The sequence below is a fragment of the Anopheles coluzzii genome, chromosome 2 (genome assembly GCF_943734685.1).
Source record: "Anopheles coluzzii chromosome 2, AcolN3, whole genome shotgun sequence".
Classification (NCBI taxonomy): Eukaryota; Metazoa; Arthropoda; class Insecta; order Diptera; family Culicidae; genus Anopheles; species Anopheles coluzzii.
In genome coordinates, this window is record NC_064670.1 from 11,662,389 (window position 1) to 11,682,393 (window position 20,005).

General features: G+C 54.6%; 4 protein-coding genes across 4 annotated transcripts; 1 reads left to right on the top strand and 3 right to left on the bottom strand.

The window, feature by feature from the left end:
- Positions 1-128: 128 nt before the first annotated feature.
- LOC120953445 (fatty acid synthase) lies at positions 129-8,276 on the bottom strand. The gene is made up of 5 exons (XM_040373357.2): positions 7,633-8,276; positions 5,331-7,537; positions 2,672-5,249; positions 2,248-2,597; positions 129-2,160 (listed from the first exon to the last, which is right to left on the bottom strand). Exons 1-5 carry the CDS (start codon positions 7,897-7,899, stop codon positions 399-401), a joined length of 7,164 nt encoding a protein of 2,387 aa, XP_040229291.2. The 5' UTR covers positions 7,900-8,276; the 3' UTR covers positions 129-398.
- Positions 8,277-9,580: 1,304 nt separating this feature from the next.
- On the bottom strand, positions 9,581-11,611 carry LOC120953447 (DET1 homolog). The gene has a single exon (XM_040373360.2). The coding sequence runs from the start codon at positions 11,416-11,418 to the stop codon at positions 9,679-9,681; it is 1,740 nt and encodes a 579-aa protein (XP_040229294.2). The 5' UTR covers positions 11,419-11,611; the 3' UTR covers positions 9,581-9,678.
- Positions 11,612-11,709: 98 nt separating this feature from the next.
- Positions 11,710-15,650, top strand: LOC120953446 (uncharacterized). Its single transcript, XM_040373359.2, has 2 exons — positions 11,710-12,014; positions 12,093-15,650. The coding sequence occupies exons 1-2, from the start codon at positions 11,923-11,925 to the stop codon at positions 15,367-15,369; spliced, it is 3,369 nt and encodes a 1,122-aa protein (XP_040229293.2). The 5' UTR covers positions 11,710-11,922; the 3' UTR covers positions 15,370-15,650.
- LOC120953448 (GTP-binding protein Rheb homolog) lies at positions 15,425-19,686 on the bottom strand. Its single transcript, XM_040373361.2, has 5 exons — positions 18,822-19,686; positions 18,178-18,249; positions 17,889-18,096; positions 17,692-17,821; positions 15,425-17,616 (listed from the first exon to the last, which is right to left on the bottom strand). The coding sequence occupies exons 1-5, from the start codon at positions 18,868-18,870 to the stop codon at positions 17,527-17,529; spliced, it is 549 nt and encodes a 182-aa protein (XP_040229295.1). The 5' UTR covers positions 18,871-19,686; the 3' UTR covers positions 15,425-17,526.
- Positions 19,687-20,005: the final 319 nt, after the last annotated feature.

A 20,005-nucleotide genomic window follows, 5' to 3' on the forward strand; every position in this document is an offset into this window, starting at 1 on the left:
AAGATTGCAGCGATTAACATATGCGCTACCGGGCCTTGGATGACGACAATACCATTTCTCACGAGAATCTTTCGCCTACATTTCTTTCATTATCAAACAATTCAAAACACAAATGTATCCAAAAAATGTTGTCTTTAAAATTTCTAAATGTATTGTATTGAGATGATATTTTGTCGCTGTTGGATTCCCTAGCTTCTGTTTGCACTAACTTTGAACAAGTAATTCAAGCTTCAACCCCCCCGTAACAATCATGCACAATCCCCCTCCCTTCCCTCCGGTCGAAAGTAAAGCAGTTTGGCACTGGCAGCGGCACCAGAAGTGTTCCCTGATCCTTCAAAATCGATCCCCCCAGAGTCCCCTTATACTAGCAAGAGGCCAGCACGCTGCCCACTACCGCCTTACTCCGCGACGGAGTTACTCTGCAGGTACTTCTGGAAGCAGCGATCCGACTCCAGCACCGGATCGGAATCGGCAATGATTTGTACAAGCTTCGGGTTGTCCAGCATCGTGATGTGGTTACCCTCGACGAACTTCAGGCTCACGTTGCCGTCGGTGTACCGGGACAGGTCGTAATCCTCCTCGATGTCCACCACCGACACCTCGGTCGGGCGCACGAGCAGAATGGGCGACTGGACCGGCCGCGGATGGTCGAGGTCGGTTTCGAGCGCGATCTTGATGCGGTTGAACAGTGCCTTCGGCATCATGCGCAGGTACGCCTCCGAGTAGAGGTTCTGATCCTTGGACAGCTCGAGCAGCTTGTCGATGCGCTCGTCGAACGTGGTGCAGGCGGCCAGCAGCGGCAGCACGTCCATGTTTTCCTCCGGGAAGATGGTGTTCACGATGCCGGAGGTCAGCACCACCTGTATGCTGTCGTCGGTGTAGTTCTCCGTCATCTGGTCGATGGCAAGCTTGCGCAGGAACTTGGGCGCCCCGTCGATCAGCAGTATCTGGCCGCGCATGCCCGTCTCCTCGAGGATGCGGGCCAGCTCGAGCGTCACGAACGCGCCGAACGAGTACCCGACCAGGTAGAAGTGCTCCGTGCCCTTGAACACGTTCTCGATCAGCTCGGGCGCCAGGAAGCGGCCGATCTCCTCCACCGTCGTCATGTCGATCGTGTGCGTCAGCTGCGTGATGAACGTCGGCAGCGACAGCTGGGCTGCGATGTTGTGCCACGCGTTACCGGCCACCCCCTCGATGCCGGGCATGAACAGCACGCACGCGTTGTACTTCTTCGAGTCGTTCTCCGACTGCAGGCGCAGTATCGTGTGCTGGCTGTTGAACTCGTCGCCCAGATTGCGGAGCAGCATCGCCACGCCCGTGGGCGTTTTCTCGTTGGCCAGCTTCAGCTTGACATTCTCGTCCGCCGCGGCCGCCTTCGCCTCGGTCAGCTCCTGCAGCTTCATGAAGGTGAGCGAGCGCAGGTCCTGCGGCGTCAGGAACAGCTCGTATTCGCGCTCGAGCGTCTGCTTGATCTCGACCGCCATCAGCGAATCCATGCCCAGCTCGGACAGCGTCGTGTCCATCGAGATCGACTTGATGTCGCGGATGCTCATGATGTTCATCACGCTCTCGATGATGTTCTCCTTGCCGCTGGTGCGGACGCGCTTCTCCGCCACCACCATGCTGGCCACGATCGGTTCCGGCGTCGTTAGCAGCGGGTCCAGCTCCTGCAGGCACGAGCTGATGCGCTGCTGCAGCGTACCGCCAATCTCCATGTCCAGCTTGTCCTCCTGCATGTCGGCCACGAGACCGACCTCTCCGACCGCACCCCACTGGACGGCCTTCGCCGGCAGCCCATCGGCCCAGCGCCGCTCGATGATGCGCTCCATCACCGAGTTCGCCATGCCGTAGTTGCTCTGGCCCGCATTTCCCCGTCCGCACGACACGCTGGAGAAGATGACGAAGTATTCCAGCTGCGGGCAGACGCGACGGCTCACCTCGTCCAGGTACTGCGTGGCGATGGCCTTCGGCGCCATACACTCCCGGAACCGGTCCACCGATTGGTTCTCGAAGATGCCATCCCGCAGCTGCACGGCCAGGTTAAAGATACCGCCGACGGGTCCGAGCTTGTTGGCGGTGCTGATCAACGCCTCGCAACCGGCCCGCGTAGCGATGTCATCCGTGCTGATCACCACCTTCACGCCGTACGTCTCCCAAATCCTAGCGAGGGTAGAAAAAAACGGGTTCATTATTACGCTCAGATCGCTAGCGACCCCAACCCCGGTTCGCCCCAAAGATACCACTTACTTGATGCGGTACAGCTGGTAGGGTTTAGAAAGACCACGGCTTGAGCTGATCACCACTTTACGGCAGCCGCGCAGCACCAGCCAGTCAGCCAACTCCAGACCGAAACCGCCCAGCCCGCCGGCAATGATGTACGATCGATCCGGATTGCAGTAGACGCGCGGCAGGTAGCTGATCGGGACCGAGTCCTCATCGTTCGGTGATTCGCGCAGCTTTAGCAACACCTTTCCAACGTGCTTACCGCTGGCCAGGAAGCGGAACGCTTGCTCAATGTCACCGGCAGGGAACACGTTGGTCTTCAGCGGCACGATCACGCCACTCTTAATGTCCTTATCGAGCATGTTGCGCAGTACCTGGAGGAAGACAAAGAGACGATATGATTGATGAACATACTCCTATCATTCAGCCCAACCTCCCCCAGTCTTACCATCTTCTCCTCCTGCGGTGCCGTGAACAGGAAGTCCACCAGAACGGCCGTAAATGAAAGCGCGCGCAGGAATCGGTTCAGTCCGAGCTTGGAGTCGTTGGCCATATCGTACTTGCCGATCTCCAGGAACTTTCCGTACTTGCCCAAGCAGCGTACCGACGCCTGCAGCTTATCGTCCGCGAGCGAGTTCAGCACGTAATCCACACCCTGCCCATTGGTGCGCAGCATAATCATACGCTCGAAGGAGGTGTCGCGCGAGTTGCCGATGTTGTCCGCCTTCAGCTGCGGGAACGTCTGAAGCAGGAAGTCTTTCTTGGCCTCCGTGCCGACGGTCGTGTACACTTCCAGCCCGTACGCGAGACAGACGCGAATGGCGGCCAACCCAATGCCGCCGCTGCCGGCATGGATCAGAATCGACTGGCCCTTCTGGATGTGCGCGTTGATGAACAGCGCACAGTACACGGTCACGTACACGACCGGCACGGTGGCAGCCTCCTCGAGCGACCACTTCTCCGGCACGGTCCACGTGAGCGTATCGTCGCACTCCACGTGCGTTGCCATCGCGCCGGTAGTCACCATGCCCATGATGCGGCGCCCAGTCTCGCCGATGCCGGAGTACTCGAAGCCCAGCTCGCACTGCTGCTCGACGCGGGACAGATTGGCAAAGTCGGACGACAGCTTACCGGTCGCGAACATGACGTCGCGGAAGTTGAGCGAGCTGTACACCACCTTCACCAGCTCGCCCTTCGGCCGGCCATGGTTGAACGGACCGCTGAGCCACGTCATCGAGGACAGATCGCCCTTGACCAGTGCGTTCGCGTAGCAGTGGTTGCGCCTCGGCTTCGACTCAATCTTCTGCACCAGTTGGAGATGTCGGAAGCTTCCCCAGCGTCCTTTACGGTACACGTTGATCGCCAGGCCGAGTTTCAGCTGGCCCTTGAACACGGGACTGTCCAGATCGAACGGTGGCGCAGCCGGATCGTCCACAAACACGCAGCTCACCATGCCACCGTCCGGTTCCCTGCGGATGCAGTTGATCAGGCCCACGATGCCCGAGTTGACGTCACCCTGGGCAACCGCAATCACCGGTCCGGCCTTGATCGCGTCCTTCAGCGTGCCGATCCACTCGTACCGGTCGTCCAGCGGCGGAATGCGCACGATCGTCGGTACGGCCATAAACTTGCGCTTGATGCGCTGCAGCAGCACCAGCGTCTCGTGGTCGGGCACGGGCAGCACGGCCAGCAGCTGGAAGCCGGCCGGCGGCACAATACTATCCACCACGAGGTTGGCCGCCTCGCGGCTCAGCAGGTAGCCGCTCTCGTGCAGGCTCGCCACCGACTCCTCCACAAACTCCGGCCGGCCGAGACAGTTGGTCGACACGAGGAACAGCGAGTTGGTCTGCGTGGACAGCTTGCCGTCCTCGACGTGCACACCACCGAGCGACAGCTGCTGCCGGCTCAGGAACATCAGGTCCGCCGTTACCAGCGGCAGATCGGCCAGCGCATCGGCAAACAGCGGCGTGATCGGGACGCTCTCGCCAAAGTCCACCTCGACCACTTTCACCTTCGGCACGGGAATGTTTTCCAGCGCCAGCTGCACGCACACCCGGATGGCGTCGCCCTTCGAAAGCGTCGGTGCGGGCAGATGGGACACAAACTGGTACGACTCCAGCACCGGAATGCCCGGCGGTTTGCGGCGTGCGACCGTGCTAGCCTGCAGGCCAACGATCTCGATACCGCCGCACCGGATCGTGTTGAGCACGCGCGAGTTCTTGAACTCAAACACCTGGCTGCCCTCCTCCATCGTGTTCGCGATCGCCAGATGCATGCGCGGATCGATGCGCATACGCTCGATGCAGGTGGGGATCATCAGGGTGCGCGTGTCCTTGCCGATGATGCAGCACTGCAGCAGGCAGTCCAGGAACGAGACCCAGTTCAGCTCCCAGTTGATCTTGCCGCACGCACTGTCCGAGCGGGCCTCCAGCACTGAACGGAACGCACCGCTGTAGTGGTAGCCGCGCAGGCGCAACTCCTTGTAGAAGTCGCGCGTCGCCAGCACCGGCATATCGTTCGCCGGTGGGTCGGGAATTTCCGACAGCGTAATGTTCTCCACGTGCCGCACGTACCCGGTGACGACGGCTGCCGTGCCTTCGGTAATTTCGAACCGACCGGTGCCGGGCTGCAGCATCACGGTAAACTCTATCTCCTGATCCTTCGTGATGGAGGTCGCGCGCAGGAACTTGACGTCCTCGAACTCCACCTCCAGATCGAAGTACATTGGGCCCTTTACCATCGCCAGCGTTTCCCAGGCCAGATGCAGGTAGGCCGTGGCGGGGAACAGGACACGCCCGTCAATCACGTGCCCGGCGATGTAGCTGTAATCTTCGTCGTTCAGCTTAATCTTCACCCGCCGTTCGCCGCTCTTGGTCGACTTTTGCATCTCGAACTTGGTCACGAACCAATCTTCCGAATGGTCCCACCGGATCAGGTGCGAAATCATCGGCGTGCCGCGAGACACCGGGAACGCAACCGGCGGATACAGCCGGGCGACCGGAATGTCCAAACCGTTGATATACAGTCTGAAAGCGAGAAAAGAGATATTTTAGTGCGTTGTAGGGTCGGAACCTACAAGCGGAACCTAACAGCGCCCCGTTACTCACTTTCCGAGCGCGTTAAACATGTACTGCACATTGTCCTTGTTGCCGCGCTTGGTCAGCCCAATGTGGATGGCGTTGGGCATGGATTTCTTCAGGATCGCCTGCAGCAATCCGTGCGGCGCAATCTCGATCGTGAGCGCATTGTTCGGCAGCAGGGCGGACGTCTCCTCGAACAGCACCGGGCTGAGCAGATTGTTCGTGTGGTAGTGGGCGGACGAGTACTGGCTGTCCGGCTGGTCCCACCGAATCTTGGGCACCGACGAGCTCAACCACTTGGGCGAGCGCTTCTGCGGCTCGGGAATGACCTCGTTCAGGCGGGCCAGCAGCCTCGGGCCCATCTCCGCGATATACTTGCTGTGGTAGGGAATGTTCGAGCACGGCACCTCCTTCGCAAAGATGCCCTTCTCGGTGAGCTGCGCCACGAACGCTTCGACGTTCTCCTTCGGGCCCGAAATCGTACACGAGTCTGGTCCGTTGTGGCAGGCCACCTCAATGCCGGGCGGTAGCATCGTGCGGATCTTGCGGAAGCCCAGCCCAACCGCCGCCATCGAACCGAACACGGTCTTCGTCTCCAGACTGGCCATGCCGCGCGAGTACGCGGACAGGATCATCTGCTCGGCGGTGAAGCAACGGTCGGCGTACGCACAACCCAGCTCACCGACCGAATGGCCGATCACAAAGTCCGGCTCGAGGTCGAGCGAGCGCAGCACATCCACGATACCGATCTGTACCGCGGCAATGCCGACGAACGAGTGCAGAATGTTGTCGTACTTGCAGCTCTTCGACGTGAGGATCTCGATCAGGTTGAGGCCGCGCTTCTCCAGCACGCGGTGGCAGTGCTCGATCGCCTGCCGGAACACGGGTATCTCCATCAGCGACGTACCCATCTCGCTCCACTGCGAGCCCATACCGCTGAACACCCAGACGAGCGGCCGCTTCAGACCGGTGTAGTGCTGCGTGTCCCGCCCCAGACAGATCGCATTCTCCGTACCGTCCTTCGCGTACAGCCCATACCCACGGAACACATTGCCGGGAATGGATTCGCTCTGCACGTTGTGCAGCAGTGCGACGTACTCTGCGTCCAGATGGCGATTGCTCATGTCCGTGAGCACCGCGTCAATGGCTTCCTCCGTACGGCCGGACCACGTGATCAGGCGGGGCAAGTTGTCCGTTGGCAGCCCGTGGTTAACCTTCTCCTTCGTGTTGCCGTACAGCAGGGCGTGCGCATTGGCCCCGCCGAACCCGAACGAGTTGACGGCAATCAGCGGACCGTCCAGTGGCTCCGTCTCCGACACCACCTTCAGCCGACCCTCCACCAGCGACGGAATGTCGCGACGAATCTCGCGGAAGTTGATGTTGGGCGGGATGAGCCGCGCCTCGAGCGCCAGGATGCACTTGATCAGCGAACAGATGCCCGAGCTCGACTCCGAATGGCCAATGTTTGACTTGACCGAACCGACGGGCAGTGGCTTTTTGCGCCCGGCGCAGAAAATCTTGTCCAGCCCAGCGCACTCCTCCGGATCGCCGACCACCGTACCGGTGCTGTGCGCCTCCACATAGTCGACCGTGGCAGGATCGAGCTGAATCTCGCTGTAAAACTCGGTGAGCAGCTTGCGCTGCATCACGCCCGACGGGTAGGTGATGCCTTCCTCCTTAAACCCGTCGCAGTTCGTCTTCGAGTAGACGACGTTCGCGTACACGCGCTTCGCGTCCTTCGCCTTCTGCAGGTACATCACGCAGATCGCTTCCGAGCGCGTGTAGCCCGATGCGTCCTTATCGAACGGCCGGCAGTACCCGTCCGCCGCCAGCACGCCGAGCCGGGCAAACTGCAGCGTCACGTACGGATGCAGCAGCAGGTTGGAGCCACCGACGATCGCAGCATCGCACTCACCGTTGCGGATCGCGTTGAACGCACAGTCGAGCGCGTACATCGAGCTGCTGCACGCGGTATCGAGCAGGAAGGAGGGCCCGTTCAGCCCCATCGTGTACGAGATGCGGTTCGCCATCATCGCACGGGAGCACCCGGTAATGCCGAACCCGCCGGACGAGATCTTCTCGTAGAACCAGGTCTTTTCCGACTCGGCGAAGCACGCGCCGACGAACACGCCCGTGCGCGAACCTCGCAGCGATTTCGGATTGACGCCCGCATCGATGGCCGCTTCGTACGCGTGCTCGACCAGAATACGACACTGCGGATCCATCGTGTGTGCCTGTGTGGATGAAGGGATGAAAGGGGGAATGGAATCCACATAGAGAAGCGTGTTAGCGTGGGCTCCCGCTTTCGTTTTAGGCACCAAAAACCTACCTGCTTGAAGTGCACACCGAAGAACGTGGCGTCAAACTTCTCGAGATTGTTCACCTTGCCCATGCGGCGCGGAATCTCCACGTTACTGTGCCGCCAGCGCGTCTCCAGATCGTCCACCATGTCGATCTTGTTGAACAGATTGTACCCGTACTCCTTCACATTGTCCGAGTTGGGAAAGCGGCCGGCAATGCCGGAAATCACAATCTCATCCCCCGGGCAGGGTGGTTTCGCTCGGAACGCCAACGCATCCGTATCCTTCGATTCCATTTTCGGTGGCGGTGGTTGGTCGCAAATGTTCACCGCTCGCTTCTCACAATTAGATCGCAGCAGGCTGTGCTACGCTTGTTTAGATCTTCTTTGGCAACCGGATCGTTCGCTTAAAAATCGTCACGCTTTCAGTCTATTTGGTTCACTTTTATTGCACTCACTGCACACGGGCACTGCCGTTCTGCCACGCACCAAACACACACAATCCACACACCTTAGGCCCGAAGGATTACACCCAAAATTGCACTACACCCCACAGGGAAGACGGAAACAGTCCAACACAAAATTAGGCTGCAAAGTACCAACGCGAACCAAACACCATCCAAACTGGCAGGCCACGGAGCTGCGAGTGAACGGCCGTCCCAGGGTTGGGCGGTAGTTTTATAGGTCCTCCGTCCGCGCTCGGGGGGCACCCATCCAGAAATTGTTAGATAGGAGGCACCCGCGGCCAATTAAGCAGCGTACACAACAGCAGCAGCAGCAGCAACCGCCGTGATCGCGGGAAAGGGTTTCGTGAACCGGCATTTGCAATTCCGCATTCGATTAAAGCGACTTCCACCATTTCATTAACCACGGTGACACCGCTAGCTAAGGAGCGCGAGCAGAGGGGTGGCGGGAAGGTTTCCTGGCATATCCATCCAGAAGGAATTTGTCGTACTTTTCGAATACGAATACGAGAGTGGGAGAGAGGTTGCATTTTATGTTGGCGCAAAACACGAACGATCGCGATCATACAACATAAACGTTTTTGAATATGAATGATCTTTACTTGATCACATGTACACCACGCTGCTTCTAATTATGTTCTCCATCCATTTACCCATACATGCAAGCGATTATTCGGCTGGAGCTAAGAAACAGCTTACGAAAGTGGCAGTGGCCAATAAAAGTGCGATCGAAACGACCCGGCCGGTCCCTTTGCGCTTTGTGTGGCGGGAACCGTTGGGTTCCGATTTACATAAAACACGTGGTAATAATCAATCGCTCTGGTACAGGTCCCCGTAACTAAGGCGCTCGAATATCGGTAACAGCTTTACACCTTGTGTAACCCATTGACACTGACCTTTAAAAGCGAGCAGCATTGTGCCTGGTAGACGGGAACGGAGATAGTAAACTCGCCCGCTCGACGCCGTTAATGACGCGGGTCCCTTCAGAAGCCGGACGCATTGTACACACTGTCTATCGGCTTGGCTTATCTTCGCTTTCCTAGCCAACTCTAGCAAACATGATCACGAAGGGCTCAGAACAGCAGATTCGCCCAATCCATCTTGTGCCGGAAGCATTAGCCATGCTCACCTTTTCCCGGTGATATCGCTCCAAACTTGGTAGGGTCGTGCCGGGACCGAAAACCAAACCTAACAGTTCCCGCGTTTGACCCCCGCGCACATGCTCTGGGGGTCAGGCCTGTCCTCCGCAGGTCAACGTACGGTGGTGCGGGTTTGGAAAGTTTGTGTGTTTTAATTTGATTACGCTTACGCATACCCCTACCCGCGTCCATACTAATCTATTTTGCATGAACGAAGGTGTTTTTTTTGTCTTCGGCAAAACCCCCAAAACGCCGTTCAATTGACGGCGCCACACGGTCGCGAGCGATTTGGAAAACAATTGCGCCACCAGTTGCGCAATACCGGCGCGCGCGAAGAAACTTTCGCGGTTGTGCACGGATAGTAAAGATAGTCATACCGTAATGTGGTGTTTGTTTGCAAATGCAGCTTGGATTTGTTTTATTCTATCTATAAAAATCATACGTTTTGTTTTTTCCTCCCTCCCCCCCGTCGGCTACGTCTTGGGCGGCAACGCGTGCTTGCGCTTGGTGCTGGGCACGTGCCGCAGATGGAAGTTGGCAATGTAGTCCGTGTTGATGCGCTGCACGCTGATCGCGAACGGTTCGGTCGGGTGAAAGATAAACGCCACCAGCCGGCGCAGCCCCGGATGGGGCGTGATCTGATGGCCCATCCCGGCGTAGATGCGAAACTTGAGCAGGCCCGAGTCGCGCGCATAGAACCGGATCGGAAACTCGGCGCACGCTTTCGGCCGCTCCATCGCCGACACCCACTTGTCGTCGTAGCTGAACAGGCCGAGGTCGAGGTACGGCGAGCTGGTGTAGCTCTGCGCACTGATCGGCAGCTGGGCGAGGATGCGCTTCGTTGCCTCCACCTCGCTGCCGCCGCGCGCACCAATGATCGTCTGCTTGAAGCGCGTGTGCAGCAACCGGCTGTACAGGTTGTTGCTCGGCGAGCAGGCAAACGGTGTCCGGTGGTTGTGCGACGCGTTCCGAAAGCTGTCGCAAAAGTTTTCGTACAGCTCGAGCAGCTGCGTCGACTGATTGCTGTACACGGCGACGATCTGCATGTCCCAGATGTGGTACACCACGAACATCGAGTACTGGCTGTTCGGTTCGTGCGCCTTCAGCGTGACCACGTCCTCGTGCGCGTACTTGATCAGCAGCAGATCGTCGTCGAGCAGCTGCATCTTCCACATGCGCAGATCCTTGTACTCGTCGAACCGGCGGTAAAACTTGCGCAGCGCCAGCCCATCCTCCCCGCTGTCGACCTGCGCCTTGGCCTGCCGGAACAGAAACACCAGTATGCGGTGCTTCAGGCTGTTTATCGCCGGCTCGCGGAAGGCGCGGGGCGGCGGCGCACTGCCCCGCTCGGTCAGGAACGCGCTCGTGTAGTACCGCTCGTCCTCGCCGCTGCAAAACCGCCCGATCGTACGCTCGGGAAAGAACGTCCCGTCGGCGATCGAGAAGATGTACATCGACTGGTGGTGTATCGACAGGATCGCGAGCGTACTGTTGTACAGGTAGACGCCCTGGTTGTGCGACAGGATGATCTTGTCCACGCGAAAGTCTCGCGCGTGCGAGATGCGCCCAAAGTGCAGATCGATGATGTAGAGCGTGTAGTCCTCGAGCGGGCAGCCGGCCGTCGGTTTGATGACCTCGTTGTTCGTGTACAGCTCGTAGAAGTGGGGCCGGTTTTCCTCCGGTATGAACGAAGCGGCACCGACGATCACGTACCGGCCGTCGTTCGTGAACAGGCTGCACTCCCGGTTCAGATGCTTTTCGTGGTTCTCCAGGTTCACCACGTGCTTCAGCTTGAACAGCTGGTCGAAAATCTTGCCCCGGATGACGCTGCTGTGCCCGGGCTCGTAATCCACCATCAGCTCGGTGTCGTCCCAGCTGCTGAGCAGTTCGCCGGCCGCCGCGCAGCCCTGATACTCGTAAATCTCGAGCGCCGCCTGGTCGGAGGAAAACGCAATCAGATACTTCCCGTCCGGGCTGAACTTTCGCAGATAGCACGGTGGCCGCTCCACATTGACGACGGTTAGGTTCGGGTACACGTTCTGGTACAGCTCGCGGATCGCGTGCCGCGGGGTACGATGCCGGTGGCCCGTCTCCCTACTCCTCAGCCGATGCACTATGTTTTGTGACCGTAGCCGGCGAAAGCGAATACGCTCGGTGCAAAAAGCGTCCGGTACGTTATTGTGTACGTTCGGTTCCATGTCGAAGGGGTTCATTGGAAGCGTTCCCACCCGCGTGCCAATACGATCGAGTGTGGACGGTGACACGCATCCAGCACGCAACAAAGGCTACCTCATAGATCACACTATTTGGGGGATTTATCTCAGTTACGCGAGCGGTACGTTTCGGTGCTATCCGTCGTTCTGTTGCTATTTGTCTTGCGAATCCTTTTTTTCTATTTTTCGCCCGTCCGCTGAAACGAAGTAAACAAACAAACGAACCTTCCACATGACAGCTTACGCGCGTTTGACAGCAAAGCAGGCCGGTTCATTTGTCAACAAACGACGTTTTTTGCGCGGCAACGCAAAACGTTCAACTTTTCCACTGTTTTCCTGCATTTCCCCGTGATCGTTCGGGATCGTTTATCTATTTTTTTGTATTCAATTTTTGTGTGTTACGTGTCGTCCAGTCAAGTTCCGTTGCCAGTTTGATTGTGTATTTGTGATGGTTTTTTAAATTGTGCATTGAACAAATCTGGCAAACAAATCGAATCCAGCGCCATGGAAGCTTACCTAAAGAAGCACTACGCGCAGGAAATAACCGATCTGCTAAACAACTCCGATGACTTGCAGCACGTGTCCATACATGTGAAGTATGAAGCATCTCCACTCGACCAAGTATTGTCGTAGAAATGACCAGCATCGCTTAATCCTGACCCTTTCATTTCCAGCCTTACGCAGCTGCAGCGCGAACAGCCGCAACTGTTTGCACGCATCTTTCAGGACACGCAGACAGAACTGGCCCGCTGGAACGAATGTTTGCTCCGTGCGCAAAAGTCGCTGATCGAAGGTAATCTCTTCCTCGATCCGGGCTTCCAAGTCAAGGAAAACTGCCACGTGCGCTTCGTCAATGTGCCGGTGTCGCCGGCCGAGCTGCGGAAGACGGCCTACCCGAACAACGACAGCGTGGGACAGTTTCTGCAGGTGAAGGGCAGCGTGATACGCATGTCCTCGAGCCGGTTTCTGGAGTACAGGCGCGAGTACGCCTGCACGCGCTGCAAGCAGAAGGTGGTGATCGAGGCGGAGTACTGCAAATCGTACGTGTTCGAACCGCCCGGACCGTGCCCGAATGCTCGCGAGGCCGGCTGCCGTGGCCAGCTGCAGCCAGTGTCGGCCCAACCGCAGCCGGACCTGTGCCGCGACTATCAGGAGATCCGCATCCAGGAGATTATGAGCGAACGGAACGTGCCGGCATCGCTGGTGGTGACACTCGAGGATGATCTCGTGGACAGCTGCCAGCCGGGAGATTGCGTGACTGTGTGCGGTCCGATCGAGCACCGGTGGAAGCCGCCCGCCGTTGGCCGCCGGACCGAGGTGACGATTGCGATGCGGGCGAACAGTGTGGCGCGGGAGGAAAGCAAAGCGAGCTGGGCCAAAGATTTGCCCGAACACCTGCTGTGCGTTCCGGCCGAGTGGCAGGAGGTGCTGCGCGAGATCGGTGAGCTTGCCGCGCGCGATCTGCTGGTGCAATCGATCGCACCCGCCATCCGTGGCATGTATCCGGTAAAGCTGGCCATCGCACTAGCGTTGGCCTCCTGCACGGAAAGGGTGGGCGATGGGGAGCAACAGGCGACGGTACGCGGACACTCCCATCTGTTGCTGGTCGGCGATCCGGGGCTAGCCAAATCGCAGCTGCTCAAGTACGCGTCCGAAATTGCCAGCCGGGCCGTGTACACCACCGGCATGGGCTGCTCCTCGGCGGGCTTAACGGCGGCCGCGGTGAAGGACGAAGGCGAATGGCAGCTGGAGGCCGGTGCGCTCGTTCTGGCCGACGGTGGTATCTGCTGTATCGACGAGTTTAATCTGATGCGCGAAACGGATAAGGCATCGATTCACGAAGCGATGGAGCAGCAAACGATCAGCGTGGCAAAGGCGGGCATGGTTTGCAAGCTGAGCACGCGGTGCGTCGTGCTGGCCGCGACCAATCCCAAAAATCTCTACACCATGTCCGACGGGCTGGGCAAGTCGGCGGAAAACATCGGCATCGGCGGCCCGCTGCTGTCCCGCTTCGATATGGTGATGATCCTGAAGGACGTCCGGGCCGCCGATTGGGACGCGGACATTGCCAACCATCTGCTCGCGCAGGCCCTGCTGGACGAGGAGCGGGAGTGTTTCGAGGGGGAGGGCAACCGAACGGATCGGGTCGCACACTGGGAGCTGGAGAAGCTACAGCTACACTTTGCCGCCATCAAGGACTTTCATCCGCGCGTCACGCCCGAAGCGAACGTGATTCTCGGTGCGTACTATAAGGCGTGTCGGTCGGATCCGTACCGTGATCCTACACGCACGACCGTTCGGCTGCTGGACAGTTTGTTCCGTTTGGCGCAGGCACACGCGCGGCTGCTGCTGCGCAATGAGGTTACACCGATCGATGCGATCACGATCATTCAGCTTATGGAGGCCAGCTGGGGCTTTGGCAAAATCGGTATACCGACGTACGATCTGATAAAGGCGCAGCTGCCCCTTGGACCGGAGCAAGGCACCATCGATCGACTGCTGGATGTGCTAAATCTGCATGGTGTGGTGCAGGATACGGCCACAGTGCGGCCGATCGATCCCAACATACTGCGACGCTATCATCGTGACCTGATCGAAAAACAAAAGAGGAAGCAGCTAATAGAGCAGCGGGAGCAGAGTACTGATACTGGACGGATAGTTTCGGATGGCGATGATCGAAGTCAGCAAATGGTTTCGTCTACGTTGACCACGGTTGAAGACTCTCGGGAGCAGCAGATGAAGACTGTACCGCAGGTACCGCCGACCAGTTCGAAGTACGCGCTCAACCCCAAGGCAAACTTCAAAAAGCTCCGCAAACAGACGACGGCGAAAGCAACATCCGAAGCAAACTCGGAAGATTCTACCTCTCGAGGAGCTAGAAAACGCAAACGTGCAACGAATGAGGTTGAGGAGGATTTGACGCTGAAGGCACCGTTAGACGATGCAGCACTAGGGAACTTACTTGGTTCGTTGAGAAAAAGTTTCGGTGCCTCCGAAGCGCAAGATCCAGCAGCTTCAGCTACCGAAATGCCAAAGACACAAACGCAAAGTAAAGATCTTTCGTTTAGTGCTCTACTGGATACGAGTCAAATATTTGAGGACGATGATGATGACTTCGAGGATGCAACTATGAAATCATCTTCCCGTCCCATTCAATCACTGCTCGAAAAAACGATTGTAATGGAAAGGAACGAACCAACGGATTATGCGCACGATGTTTCGAGCATCGCCTTATCCAAGCCTGAAAGTAGCAATCAGCAATCTGCACGCGAAACAGAGCGAACGATACCCAATGGAAATGCTTCGTTCAGTGCTCTTTTAGAGCAAGCAAACTCTAGCAGAACGTTGGACGAAACCATTGAATTCGATGATGAGGAGTTGTTCGTTGCGTCAGAGACAAGTAAGGGAGTAGCAAATGATCGTGCACCGCTAGACGACACTGTTCCGAACACGATCAGCGCAACGAGCGTTAGCAGTAGTAGCTTTGGGACTAGTCGCACACAGAAAGAAGATCCCTCTAACGTCCACTCTTTGTATCAATTAAAGCGACCGAGTCAGCGCCGGTTGCCCACAGCCACCCAGCGAACGACCCATATGACGCAGCTTACTGAGCAGGATACAGAGGATCTGCTTAACTTCGAAATCGAACCTTCCGGTGAGTTTGCACTGCTGAGCGAATCTGCTGATGTGTCCGATGCGCCTCCGACTCCTTGCGTGCCGGGAGTACGAACACAAGCGCGCCAAAAGCTTCAACAGTTTGAATTTCAACCTAAGCGTGAGGCACGCCCGGTGGACGATGACAGTGCGTACGATTCGATGGTTCGTGATGGAACGGTTAGGCAACAGGAGCGTGGCACCCAGCAGCAGGAGCAGCAGCACTGTACTACCTCCCAGTACAGTGGGCTAGCCGATGAGGATGTGGAGCTTAATCTATCCGACATTGAACTGTAAAGTAACGATGGGCTGTGATATTTATTGATAAGGTTGTGTTGTGTTTCTATCCACTCCCGGGAGTTGTATTGATATCGTGTTCTTTTACAATACAATTTACAATTCTATTGCGTTTTAGTTTTGTTTGTTTCATTATGCACTTCGTCTTTCCCTTTAAACCCCTTTTTCACGGTTGTCCGGATAGCAGTCGATAAAGTTGTGAAACTAAATTTATTAAAAAAAACTTGTTTGTAAAGATAACATGTTGTAATGATGGGTGGATGTTTTTTTTTTTTTTTTTTATATCTGTAGCATTGAAGGGATTCTCTCTAGAAATCTCACCCAAAAATAGGATGAAAATCGATTTGCTGGAAACGTTAGGAAAATGTGTACTGTAGATTAAAATAAAAATCTTCATTGAGTGATAGGCCTTCTAAACTCTTTCAACACCACAGAATAAAGAGCATAGAGCTAACCGCTATGCAAAAGTGTTTACCTTGCGCTAATCCATGGTGTTACATTCTCTTAAAAGATGTAAAGAAATCATTCTGATGTAGTACACAAACCCGACATTCACGTGCTCGTACTGCTAACACTCGCATTCTATGCTTCAGTCATTCCTTAAGTGTTTGTAACAGTTCATTGCATCTTGTTTTTTTTTTTAATTAAATCTCTATATACTTCAACTGACGATCCTCCGCAGAAGCAAAATTCTTAGGTGTCCCAAAATAGGTTCAGCTATTCAACCACACCACTAAAATGAACACACAATTTCTATCCTGCTTTCCTCAAACCCGTGTTTGTTTGCCCGCTTAAATTCATCTGATCATTGAACGATTCTATATTACAAAACCTACAAGAGCCTGCTGCAGCCGCCGGGAAAATGTGGTGCAATTGAAGAGTGTGTGTGTATAATTCCTTCTGCCAAGGTTGTGTTTTGCATTAAACGCCCGTTTTGGACACGAATTAAAATGAATTGTATGCCCGAGAAGATCGTGGATCTGGTTTTGCATGACTATGCCCCTAATGATCTGTTTGTATATTGAAATATAAAGATGCATCTTTAATAATATGTGCGCCAACTGCTGCTATCGATGTTACCCAAATCGGTTGTAATGAAATATCAATTTCACGGACTTACATGATACACAAACCATGTTGCAAATGATGCAGATTACGAGTAGCTTGTACGCTTTGAGGCCATTACGCGCAAACCCATGCAAGTCCAGTGTTTCGTTCAAACATGTTCCAGTTAGCTGTTAGAATTATCCTTTCCAGTTTGCATGTACTAATAGCTCTCGGTTGGCGCGGGAAATTGTATGCCTGGTGTATTTTGCCGCCTATGAGAGCTGCTGTAGATAGAAACTCGGACAATGGAAAACTCGTGGATGCATTTTATGGTGTCTTTTCCATCCGTAATTAGCTACTAGTTTATTTTAAACCGAACTAATTGTATTGTATACTAAATTTCATACCCTATTGCGCCCTGGATCGAACAACCCGCAAAAGTAGTACCTAGTCCCCTCACGGTGCAATGGAATCGAAAGGAGCCATGATTGAGCTAGAGCTAGAAGCACGATCGCGGGAGGTACAGACAGCTCGATCGTGTTGCCTATTTATTGAATGTGGGATATCATTTTGCTATTAGATGCTAAAAAACCGGAGGACTTAATGTGAATGATGCTACCGTTTCATTTTCTTTTTTCATTTTTACCTCGCTCGCCCGGATGTGGCGCGCTTCGCCTTTGCTTGAGTATGATAGGAGGACTTTTGAACAATCTGTGCGCATGGTTGCAAGTGGTTGCTGCTTTGCATTGCTAGGTGGATCAATTCTACAATTCAAAAGTATTTCATTGCATTTCCTTTCCGTTTGATAAATAGTGAATTATAAAAACCGACAGATGCAATCGTTGTAAGGCAATACAATCTTTCTCCACTTTTATCACCCTGGCCCAAAAGGTTTCCGATTGCATTGTGATGAATAAAATAAAAAGCTTGCATTCCGTTTAGAAGCCATCTGCCCACCGCACGCTATACACACTTCCTTGGCTAAAAAGGAACCTTCCCACCCTGCCTGCCCACCATTACCTTTGTTGCGCGGGAACGTGCTCTTGTGATCGCTCTGGCCTTCGTACCGACACGAGGTGCATGCAAAATCGGACACTACCATCAACCTGTTCACGAAACGGTACAGCTGTTCTTTTCGCTCGTGTTTCCATTATCTCGTTCGATCTGGGCAATCAGCAGGGAAAATACATCGGTCACAGACTGTGTAAAATAGAAATGGAACCAGTTATTATCAAACGCTACCAAACGCTACACCCCGACGACGAAAGGTGTTACCTCATTTTGTTTAGCGGAAGTTTCTAAGAACTGTGCTTTCCACGAATCGGCCAGCTTGCGACCTTCCTCGGTAGGCACGGCCCGCTCCTGATGTAGATCCGTCTTGTTGCCGACCAGCACCACCGGGACGCTGAAAGCAAATGCGTGGATCGTTATTTCGTTCGTTCGCTCATTCGTTCGATCGTTCGTGTACGCACTATGCCTTTCCCATCATGTCCAGCAGCTTGTCGTAGATGATTTTTATCACCTCGAACGATCGCTGGCTGGTGATCGAGTAGACCAACACGTAGCCGTGGAAATCCATGCTGTACTGGGCGGGAAAAATGCTGTACTCGTCCTGTCCGGCCGTATCGACTAATCGGATCTCATAGTCCGTCTGGTGGATGCGGGTCTTTTTCGTGAACGCTACAAGCACACGTCAAAACAAGGCAAAGGAAACATGTAGGAAAGAACGATGGGTCACTGGTTGATTGGGAAGGCACTTACTATTTTCTATGGTAGGATCGTACGAGTCGACGAATTGCCCTTCGACAAACTGTATGCTGAGGGAAGATTTTCCTGTAAACGATACAATTTAACACATTAATGGTACAATCATGTATTTTGCTAGGAGTCAATCAAACAATGAATGATTTTAATTTTGATGAGCAAAAAATAATCAAACCCCAAACACTCAAAGGTCGATGATTCACGTTTCTAAGGGGACCGAATGTAGGTAACTAGATCGGGTTCGCTAGTTTCGTTGCCGCCACCACTGATGACGCACTGCCCACTTTCGCTTGGCTGGCGACAGAAAACCGGCGCTAGCAGCGTGAAGGCGCTACCTTCACTATTTAATTACAGCATTGTTTGCACGGTGCCAGAACATACGAACGCTCGCTAACTTCCGCAACAACAATCCTTAGTGGCTGAAGTGAGTCCGATGTGCGGGGGAGGACGGCATGGCATGCTGCAGCCGCACACTATTTTATGTTTCTTTGTGTAATTTTATCTTTGGCGCTGTCTCTCTGCAATAAAAAAATCAGCACCATTCGCGTGTGCCTCACCTGTGTCTGTGTGTGTTTGTGTGTGGGTGTGGATGCGGGGAAAAATATGATATTTAGCGAGAAGAGAAAAGAAATACTACCTACCTACGGAACGGTATCCCATCATAGCCACATTTCGCTGCTTGTACGTCATATTTGCTGTTTTTCTGCTCGATTCACCTCGATGGCTCTAGAATTGGACGATACACTCCGTTCGCACACCCGCGCACTTGTTCGCACCCTACACGGGGACAATGATCGATATGTCGGGGGGAGGCTGATCTGCAACGCTTGGCAGAAGCGGCACACAAAACACTCTTTTCGCAAAAAGCGACGGATTCGCTTCCGTGTTTCGACCCGGCCCGTGGATGGGAGCAGTCAAAACTTGTTCCGAACAAACGACCTAAAAGATGCAACGCAATAATCGAAAACAGAAAGGCGCATCCAGATCCGTACGGTGGGGGAGGGGTACACGTATAGCCAGCACGGGATTACAAAGGCAATTCTTTTCCCACCGTGTCTCACCACGATGGAACCGTGTCCTGTAAGGCGCTGGGCAAATGCGAGGTGGAGGTGGAGATTGATATACGATCAGGTACGAAGCGATTTCCGCAGCCACAAGCTTCTTCACCTTCGATCTTGCTTGCACGGTAATCGCAATTAGCACGCGAGCGAAGGAAACTCCCAGCTGACTTGTTGGTTTTTGTCGATAAGCAAGCACGGCACGGGGATGTTGTACAGCGCCTGGTACTTCACTCACAATTCGAAACACGAGCAGCCGACCGACGACCGACGACGATGATGCTTCTGCGCGCGTGTTGTACTCTTTTTTGCGCGGCGTTTCAAGGGAGCAGAATGTATTTGGTGATGAAGATGGCAGATTTATCAGTCAAAAGGCGAACAAATCCGCGACGTACGACAGAGGTTTGTGTTGGAACAGAATTTACGGATGTACCTGTGTGAGTGAAGGGGCGCAGTGGGTGCGTGTTTTGATTCCAGTGCTGCCAACGCGGACTGACTGTCATGATCGCCGTGTCACACGACTGTCAAATTCAAACGAACCGTTTCGTACTTCAAAATCTTATTGTTCTTTGATTTCTTTAATCTTATTGTTATATTTTCTTGTTCGATGTTTATTAGATTAAGATACTTTAATAATACAATTGCTTAGTAATTCGCATAATGTAATACAATCGTTCAAAAGATAATAGCAAATTCGTAGTGATTTATTATCAGAGCCCTTGCCCGAAGCGCTGGCAACACTTGTTTTAGCATGCATGGAGAAAATC

What these genes read in the sequence shown, in the direction of transcription:
- LOC120953448 (XM_040373361.2), bottom strand. Translation starts at nt 18,870, where the DNA reads ATGACGTACAAGCAGCGAAATGTGGCTATGATGGGATACCGTTCCGTA. An exon ending in GACATGATGGGAAAGGCATA is followed by an intron (nt 17,822 to 17,888) that starts GTGCGTACACGA and finishes ATTTGCTTTCAG; the next exon opens with CGTCCCGGTGGTGCTGGTCG. An exon ending in CTTCCGCTAAACAAAATGAG is followed by an intron (nt 17,617 to 17,691) that starts GTAACACCTTTC and finishes TATTTTACACAG; the next exon opens with TCTGTGACCGATGTATTTTC.
- LOC120953445 (XM_040373357.2), bottom strand. Translation starts at nt 7,899, where the DNA reads ATGGAATCGAAGGATACGGATGCGTTGGCGTTCCGAGCGAAACCACCC. An exon ending in ATGTTTAACGCGCTCGGAAA is followed by an intron (nt 5,250 to 5,330) that starts GTGAGTAACGGG and finishes TCTCGCTTTCAG; the next exon opens with ACTGTATATCAACGGTTTGG. An exon ending in TACCAGCTGTACCGCATCAA is followed by an intron (nt 2,161 to 2,247) that starts GTAAGTGGTATC and finishes TACCCTCGCTAG; the next exon opens with GATTTGGGAGACGTACGGCG.
- LOC120953446 (XM_040373359.2), top strand. Translation starts at nt 11,923, where the DNA reads ATGGAAGCTTACCTAAAGAAGCACTACGCGCAGGAAATAACCGATCTG. An exon ending in CACGTGTCCATACATGTGAA is followed by an intron (nt 12,015 to 12,092) that starts GTATGAAGCATC and finishes TTTCATTTCCAG; the next exon opens with CCTTACGCAGCTGCAGCGCG.
- LOC120953447 (XM_040373360.2), bottom strand. Translation starts at nt 11,418, where the DNA reads ATGAACCCCTTCGACATGGAACCGAACGTACACAATAACGTACCGGAC.